This window comes from Pieris brassicae, chromosome 11 (genome assembly GCF_905147105.1).
Source record: "Pieris brassicae chromosome 11, ilPieBrab1.1, whole genome shotgun sequence".
Classification (NCBI taxonomy): Eukaryota; Metazoa; Arthropoda; class Insecta; order Lepidoptera; family Pieridae; genus Pieris; species Pieris brassicae.
In genome coordinates this window covers 4,917,510-4,926,890 of record NC_059675.1, presented here as the reverse complement: position 1 = coordinate 4,926,890, position 9,381 = coordinate 4,917,510, and the positions used below count along the sequence as shown (strand labels likewise).

At 30.5% G+C, this 9,381-nt stretch overlaps 2 protein-coding genes across 3 annotated transcripts; one reads left to right on the top strand and one right to left on the bottom strand.

Moving 5' to 3' along the window:
- The first annotated feature begins 91 nt into the window (after positions 1–91).
- Positions 92–3,098, top strand: LOC123716035 (ankyrin repeat domain-containing protein 49). 2 transcript variants are annotated; one of them, XM_045671521.1, is made up of 5 exons: positions 92–401; positions 484–661; positions 1,139–1,444; positions 1,755–2,027; positions 2,625–3,098. In XM_045671521.1, exons 2-4 carry the CDS (start codon positions 505–507, stop codon positions 1,988–1,990), a joined length of 699 nt encoding a protein of 232 aa, XP_045527477.1. In that variant the 5' UTR covers positions 92–401; positions 484–504; the 3' UTR covers positions 1,991–2,027; positions 2,625–3,098. The 2 variants fall into 2 exon arrangements, with proteins under 2 accessions (XP_045527477.1, XP_045527479.1); XM_045671523.1 differs by lacking the exons at positions 92–401; positions 2,625–3,098 and adding an exon at positions 2,324–2,510 and having other exon boundaries at positions 410–661.
- LOC123716034 lies at positions 2,383–8,582 on the bottom strand. Its single transcript, XM_045671520.1, has 2 exons — positions 7,629–8,582; positions 2,383–7,038 (listed from the first exon to the last, which is right to left on the bottom strand). Exons 1-2 carry the CDS (start codon positions 8,373–8,375, stop codon positions 2,383–2,385), a joined length of 5,403 nt encoding a protein of 1,800 aa, XP_045527476.1. The 5' UTR covers positions 8,376–8,582.
- Positions 8,583–9,381: the final 799 nt, after the last annotated feature.

Below are 9,381 nucleotides of genomic sequence, written 5' to 3'. Positions count from 1 at the left end.
TGTTTGTAGGATATAGATTATCTACTATAATATTATAATATAAAACCTAAGGCGATAATTTTCGAAATACTAATTATAGGGCTCAGGGACAAGCATGAACCGCTGATGAGAGTCCTATTTCAGTGAATGCCGATGAACGTCGTAGACAGATTTACTACAAAAATACAATTTATGTGATAATAGTAATAGACACTTGATTAATATCTGTCTGAATTTTCGCCTGTATACAGCCCTTGTGCTTTCTTTACTAGAAATTAACTTATCCCGATCTAAAATGCGGGAATGCTGTGTCACTGGGTGATGGGTCACAAATCACAATTCGCATGACCAGTCACCAGTGTCCATAACGGAGGGCGAGCGGGTCACGCGAGTCGCTAAGTAGCTGTTGTCTAGATCCTACGGTTACCTGTTTATTTATATTATATGATAGGTATTTACATATGTGTTAATTTAATATTTGTTATATGTTTAACTTTAAACTAGGATAGAACAAGTGTAGCAAAGATGTCAGATTCTGAAGAAGAAGCCCTTACAACTCGTGACTATCAGGAGATAGCAGAAGAAATTGAAAAGTATAAAAGGGATCCTGAAACTTCAGAAATGTTTGTGTCGGGCTGGGATGATGCTGACGTTGGTGTTGATATTGTGAAAAATCCAAAGGGTAAAACATGTTTAAAAAATTATCCTTACATGTAATAAAACATAAACTGATTCTGTATAAAGGATTTATGTGTATAGAAGTCTAATATGAAATATAACTTATAAATTGTCCTGGATACGAATAAACCTATTAAGTATTATATATTTACTTAGTATATAACTATGAATACATCCAATAATTATCTTATTTTTAACATTAGTTGTAATGTTATATTTTATGGTAAAAGTGTGATTGGTTGTTGCCTTACAAATATAATTCAAGTCCCAAAAAGTAATTTTAAAAAAATTAGCTAGCCTTTATGGCTTAGTGGTTAACCCAGTCTAATCCAGGGTTTGATTATGATGGAACAGACCGAATATAATTTAGATAGTTTTGTGTTAGCAGCCACTATCATAAGTTGTCTGAAAATGACTGTATTTTGCAGATGAGTGAATGAAAATTTAAAATTTTCATCAATACTATTTTTTTTACTTATAGCCAATCCTATAGATCATATTTTATGGGCAGCTGAAAATGGTGAACTGGAGACTATAAAGGATATTCTAAGTAATCAACCAGGTCTGGTCCATGCCAAGGATGCAGATGGATACTCTCCTCTTCATAGAGCATCATATAGCAACCATATTCATGTAATATCACATTTGCTTAGTGTTGGAGCTAATGTTCTTTCAAAAACTGAGCTTGGTTGGACACCATTACATTCAGCATGTAAATGGAATAATTATGCTGCTGCTGCCCGATTGCTTGCAGCAGGAGCTGACCCTGCAGCTTTGTCTAATGGAGGTATTTTTTTTAGGTTTGATAAAACAACACAAGTGTCAAATAATTATAATGATATAATTTCCTTAATATTTACAATTAAATTCCATAAACTTTAAATAATATTCTTTATACTTCACAATAATAAGATGTTTTTTTTCAACCAAGAGTTATAACTAAACCAATAACTAATAGTTTTTCTTGGGACATTATTTCTGGTGAAATGATAATACACTATGAAAGATATCCTTACTGTGTGACTTTTGAACACATTACTATGTGTTGTATGATATGCAAAGATAGATGTCAATACCTTTTTTTTTTTCATTTTCAGAACTAACACCACTACATTTGTTATCTTCAATTGGTCAGTCGAAATCCACTTTGTTAATTTTATTTCTAAGAGAAGACGTAGTAGAAATTGCTCAAAAACCAAATAATTCAAATGAAACTCCTAAAATATTAGCTTGTGGTCATGGAATCTATGCCCCTCTGTTTGATATGGTTCTCCCAGCAGCATCACATATACGATCTTTAGAGTTCACATGCAATCCTTATATAAGAAATTAACTATTAAGTTTAATGGAACAATATGTTTGGGAATAATGTAAGAATAATAATAAAAATATTTTAACAATACACAATTTAATTTGTTAAATTTTATACATAAGTTACAAAAATCCACTTAAAATTTGCCTTGAGTAAAGTAAATTTAGTTACTGCATTATGCAGTGGAATTTTTACTACAAATTTAAATATTTCAGTTTTCTTAATATTATTTACTTTTCACATATTTTTAAGTTACATATAGAAGTACTATGAAATCACATAATATAAACTAATAGTAAAAACAAAATACTTTGCTTTGTTTATATACTCATGTAATAATTTTCAATATTTCAGGTGGTAAAGTTGTATATATAGTAGTTACAGGAATACAATTAAATTGAGGAAGAATAATATTATCTTTTTAACTTTATGCTCATACTTTCTATAACACACATAGCACTAGATACTAGATAAGATTCAGCATGCAAATTCTTTAAACCGATAATTAAATTTCTCTTATCAAATCTTGATATTTCTGTTAAATTATCTCTAGTCTCAGATGCCATGTAAGGTAAAATTAAACAGCCTAAAGCAGGGCACTTAAACCTGATACAATTTTTCCATATTTCAAGTAAATCTTCATCTTTTATTACAGGGCACAATGGTAGTAAGTTAATAGCTTTGAGGCATTTTGTCTTTTGCTTCTCTGTTATTGGATAGTCAGCTTTTTGAAATGGAGATAAAATAACTGCACGCCAAGCCAAACATATAGTACTATCTAAAGGGTGGGACATTTTCAATAATAATGGAATCAATTCCTCATGTAATGAAGTCTTCAACAATAGTGGTATAAGGTCACGAATACTTTTTAAGTCTCCATATCTGTATGCTAATTCAGCTGATACCTTTAATGGTTCAATACTGGTTCCACATGCTTGAATCAACTGACTTATAGCATTTATTTTATCTTGTTTGAAAGAACCTACTACCCAAGGCATATCAATTCTTTCAAAGTGGACTGTATACAAAAGCTCAAGTAATGTTGGCCAGAGGTTTTGGTGGTCTTTATTTGAAACTTTTACTGCAATCTCTTGATCTACAACACTCATTAAACATTGTAAAGCTCTAAGTTTTTTTATTTTATTATGATCATTTTCATCATCTATAGCGATGCGAGATAAGTAAATGGCCCCCATCTTGGGACATGTAACTTTTAATATGTATTTAGCTGTAATAAGTTCGATGTTATTAAGACTCGGACTTTGTTTGTCTTTGTTCTTGTCAAGTAGATTTTCTAAAATTTGAATTCGGATTGAATTAATATTAATGCCGTTTTTATCTGCTATTTCAGTTGCTGCTCTGTTGATATTGTGACGGCCTATTTTTTCAACGAAGTTGGGATGAAGATATAAAGCATGGATTAGTTGTGAGGGCTCAGACGTCAGCCTAATAAGTTCTTCACAAGCCCAGTCTATTTTATGTAAAACATGACGGGTAGATAAAGTAGAATGAAGACGTTCCATTTGACGCACTGCGCGATTACCGGGTTGTACAGCGGCCCAGCGCTGCGAAAACTGATAACAAAGTTGAGCGGCTGCTACTTGGTCGGCTCCTCTGGCACAACCTTGCAAGACATAAAATAGGCATGCTCCAGCCCATTCCATATTTGATATGTTCTTTACACAACGATGTGCCGCACGTAGTAATGGTTCTTCGTATGACGTCAATTTCCAAACCTCATCTTTTGTATCAGTTTCTGTTGTATTGTTAGGTCTTCTATTGGTCATAGTTTGTTTGACTGCATTACTACAAATCATATCTTTAGCTGTCTGTGTGTCAGCATCAAGAGATAAATTGCTTACTACTGGAAGCCAGCGTTCATATGTCGCCAATGTTATTTCCGACTTTAAATTCAACCACATATCGTCACGTATAAATAAGTGAAAAGGCAGTCTATAATGTCCAATTTCTGGGAAGAGCCCTTTTACCGAAAAAGCTTCAAATTCATACTGCTTTGGTGTGCCCTTTCTTTGATATTCTTTCAGAAAGTTTAAAATAAGATAATCGTTTAAGTATTTACTGTCTGGAAAAGATGACACCAAAAGATAGTAAATACACAGTAAAACTTCGTAATAATATGGATTTATTGATATTACGCAACCATGAATAACTACTTCACCATTTTTCCAAAAATCTTTGAGAACATCCTTCAAAAAATCTTTATTTTCAATATTTTGCCAAATCGTTAAGCATTTCGAAATTAAATGGTCTTCGTCGTTTTCTAAATGAATGTCTCGACATCCTATGTCATTTACAGCAGTTTTGTACTGCAAATTCCAATTAATTAAGAAGGAAATTAATAACAATGATAATCCGTCGTTAATACAAACGTTTAAAGTTTGACATAGTTCGGTTAGAAGTTCGAAGGAAGTATTGGGTTGTTGCCGCAAAATGTAAAATAATAACATTTTCACATCCCATGTCTCTTCTCTACAATCGGGAAGGGCAATATCACCAAGGTAAATGTTGAACTTAGACTGTAATATATACTGCGGAGGGTATGTCAATGCACTTGGTATTACAGTGTCTAGTCCAAAAGTAAGTCGAACTGCTGGAGATGACAAATAGTACATTATTGATGGAGAATATTTTTCAGATCGACCTTGCAATAATTCTAAAATGTACATTTTGTCACCTACAAAATCAGGACTTTTATAAATAACAAGTAAGAGTGCAGTCAATATAACTTGATCAAGTTCCTGAGATGCAAGTACTTTATTTAATAATTTTTGCGCAATATTTTCGGTCATTCTCAATAAATTTTTATTAAAATGTTTTTTAGAAATCAACGTTTCTATAAATGAATGTGCGATTATACGTAATGGAATAAAATCACTTCCATCGTAGATCACATTGGCTTCTTCGTGATTAACGTAAAAGTCTACTAAGTTATTTAATACCGCATTAGAAGACATAGGTAGGAATATATAATTAAATTTCCATGTAACCGATAAGTTTTTAAGAATTGTACTTGTATTGATAATCGCATTTAACATCGATAAAATTTTACATAATAAATGAATGTACTCTTCAGGACAGTACCAAATTAAATCTGACAAAACACTTTGAGACGACAATAACAGTTCAATATTTTCTTCGTCCTTAAATTGATTGAAAATTTCTCTCTCATTACTTTTATTCCTTTCAATGCAAAGCAACTGTTTAACAATGATTCTAACTCTTTCGTTAGCAGAAGTTTTGTGCAAGAAAGCTTCTAAGTTTGAATGTTGTGAATTTAAGAAATCTAGTGTTGTAAAACGTTCAAAACACCGACTTCGGCTAGAGTTATCAGTTTTCTTAAGATATTCTAACTTCATTTCATAAAATTCTTCGTCACATAAGTCATTTAATTCTGATCTTATATCGTATGTATTTTTCAAGTGATACATTTTTTCAAAGGCATTTATTTGTAATACATCTTGACAGTGTGACCCCTTAATAAAATCTAAATAATTTCTTTCTAATAATTTGTTGGATGGACCGGAAATTATATGTTCATATTTAATAACTACACTTTTAATCAAAATTTTATGGTCATGTTTTGGTAACGACTTAAAGAAATCTAAAGCAGCTTTAGTTTCACATTCTTTAAGACACCTATTTATATACAAACCGTTTGCATAATGCCGTGTATACGGCGATACGTAGTTGGTTATCGTTTGTAAATCATTTAACTCAATAGTCGAGGCACTAACTATTTTATGAATTAAACTATTGCAGTCAAAACAATGGAGAGGTAAGTTATACTTCTTTAGAATCACCTTAAATTTAGCATCCTTCAATTCTTCATATATTGCTTGAGCTAAAATTCTATCTGATTCAGCAAGAGTAAAGTCAGTAAAAGCTAGAGAAGCAGCAGATTTAGCAATTTCTTCAATTTTGGGATCCCAAGGTACATCCAAAAATTTTAAGACTTGTAATAAGCATTCTAATCTATTTGAAAGTGAATCAATTGAATTAAGTAAAATTTCCAATCTCTGTCCATCTACACTGCCTCCACAGCTTGCAGCTTGCATCTTAATGAAAGAGCATATTGTTAAATCTAAGTCAAATTGATATCTATTTGCATAAGCTGTTAAATTTTCTCTTAGTAGGTGCTCTAAGTCTTCAGTATAACATCGTCTTAACATGATAAGGGCTACTTCCATTGGACTTTGAGAAGTTATTTCAGTAATCAACATATTAATTTTGTATTTTTCCTTCAATTCAATTATATATTTTATGTGATCTTTTAGGATATCAAGATCATCAATTGAAATAGGTCTTACTGTAATAGTTTTTTGTGATGATTCAAAAACTTCTAAAATGGCTTCTAAATATTTTAAACCAATTTTAGGCCAAAATGTTGATTGTTCTAAACTAAATATCCTTTCAGATGTCCATTTAGCAATAAAATCTATATTAAATGGGTTTTCATCTAATAAGGTTGGTATAAAATTACGAAGCCATATTACAAGTGCTCCTAATTTTATGTTTACAGGGATAGCATTTAAGATTTTCATAATGTCATTATCAGTAGTAGTATTACTTAATTTTGAATATTTCACCCAACAAATAGAAGCTAAATCTAAATCTGACTTTGAAACAAACAATTCACACATCTCTATGATATTCATTTTAAATAAATCCATATCAATGTAATGTGTTATGCGTCTAAAATAAATATACTCAAGTAGATCTAACTTTATCATTAAGTCGTGAAATGCATTTATCACAGAGATATCCTCCATTAAGAAAATCTTTTTTTGAATGGAGCATAAAATTGATTTATATAAAATGTTATGTTTACATAACTTAGCAGCCATTTCAATTAAAAATAAAGAATCCTGAATATTGTTGAATAAGTTTTGTAACTGGGCTGAAATATTCTTTGTATCTGTAGCAATTACCTCCTGTATTAACAACTTCAATTGTGCCTTCAAAGTTTCTTGTGATATTTGCATAGGTGTTGAGCATGACTTTAATTGTGGATTCTCATTATACTTCAAAGTTGTGGAAAATAGTTGAACCTAAAAAGTTAGTTTTAAGCACATTAAAATTCCAATTAATATATATTTCATTGTCATTAGCATTAAACAGTATCATACAACCATACTCTGATTAGTTAACGAAGAATTAACACATATTTAAGATACATAAAGATTTCAATAAGTTGAAGGAATTAAAAAAAGCCTTTTCAGTGCCCTATGCTTGCCCAATTCAGTTACGATTAATTGGGTATTAAATTACATAGGTAAGTTGCACAATTCTTTAGATGATTCCCTAGTTTACTATCGTGGATTATTTAATAATGCATCTAAGCACTGTCAGTTAATTATTTTGCTCTAGGAAAATTTGCTAAACAGAAATAAAAATTTGTGACATTTTATATGTATGCCAAAAAATTTGATAGTAGTAATAGCTTATTCTAAATCTCCACCATCTGCTGTCATTCAATTAATAGTTAAACATTTATCCCTAATAACAGAAGTAGAAAACCAGCATTGTAAACCATTGTTATTAACATCACATGCATGCTCTACTCTGAGTTACAACTAATCTGCATAGTGTTAACTTGCACTAGTATTTAGAAATATAGAGAATCTTAAAATGTACTTACTTCTGTATCCCAAGTTAGATAATAAAAAATATTATCATATGAACCCAAAGGGATATAATGAGATTCGACTTTCTCAAAATTTACTAGTTTATTAAAATTTGACAAATCTATCATCCACATTTCTTGTTTTGTCGAAATAACAGCAGCATCATCCCATGAAACAATAAATTCTAAATCTTTGTTTGTTAACAATTTTTCAACAATTCCAGTCACAGGACATTTTAATAATAAATTCATTTTTTTAACAGATATGTTCAATCCATTCTTATAAAATTTCTGGCGAGATTTAAATTTATAAGGAGGGGACACTTTCTGAAGGGAAACTGTTATTTCCTCTGCATTATTATCAAATTTTGCACATAAATCCTCTTTAGTACAAGGATTTAATAGTCTCTCGCCACTTGCACTTATAAGTATTAACTTACTTTCATCACTCTCAAATCCGCAGATTTTATAGTTAGCAAAGTTATTGACAATTAATTTCAACATGGAATTCTTATTTAAATTTATAACAAATACTTCCAATGACTTAAGTGCCACCCAAAGAAAATAGCCATCAAATGTGTGTTGAACTATTTCATGAGAAAATGTGTAAGTCTTGTTTGAAGATAATAGTTCTTCGATTTGCAGATCAATGACTATAATTGTTTTAGCATTTTCAATTATTACAACTTTAGGATACAGCAAGTGACCCTTTAATTGATTAATGTCTTTTGATAGTTGAATTTTCTTCTGAAGAACTTTCATTATTCCAAATTACTCGTAAACTTTCGTGTTCTTGTACACTTATATCTAATTCTCATTAAAACCTTATTGCAACTTAGTGCAATGTAATGTTTTAGATAAACAAAGTACCACCACACGTAAATGTAAATAGGTATTACTTTTATAACTTTAAAATAAATTCAGATAAAGTTTGAAACAAAATTAAAGGGAACATAAACATTTAACCTTGTGAATACGGTTAGACGTTATAAGTTTAAACAAAAAATTTAAATTTGACATAACTGTCAGATTCTTTAGTTGAGAAAAGGTTGAAAATTGTCAGACAAAAATACGTTTCTTAATACGATCAGACTTTGTGATAACTCATCAATAATTAAGGACAAATGCTAATGCAATTAGTAGAAAAATAATAATAATAAATATTTTACTAAATAAACAAGTTTTCAATTTACACTTAACCCAGATAAGCCTGAAACTAAAATTTTCTGAAAATTTTGAAAAAAGTTACATTATTTAGTTTATTAGATCTTATGCAACATAAAAAAAATTATGAAAAAAAATTAAGTGTAAGGCTTTCAGGGAAACAGCCGTCCTATATGTAGGACAGTAGGATAATAAGAGGAATTAAAAGACCATTTATGACAAAACAGAATGTAATCAAAAAGTGTAGTTTATTAGATAACTATTGATTATATTACCCATTGTTATATGTAATTTACTAGATTAACACTATTTATGAATGATATGTTTCAAAACACTTGACACACACTTCAACATCACATTTCTTGCAACGTGTCAAATATTTTTTGTGACATTGACGACAGTGTGTTTGCTTCGATTGAGGAATAACCAGATGATTCATTTGGTCTTTACGACTATCAGCATGTTCATGATGGGAGGGTCGGCTAGGCCCTCTTTTGGCATTTTTTCTGTTTGATTCAATCAAAGCAATTGCTACCCTTCTGCGAAAGCCAAGATGATCCAGTTTTCCATGATTTATTTTATATAACTGCCATGCATTATGTTC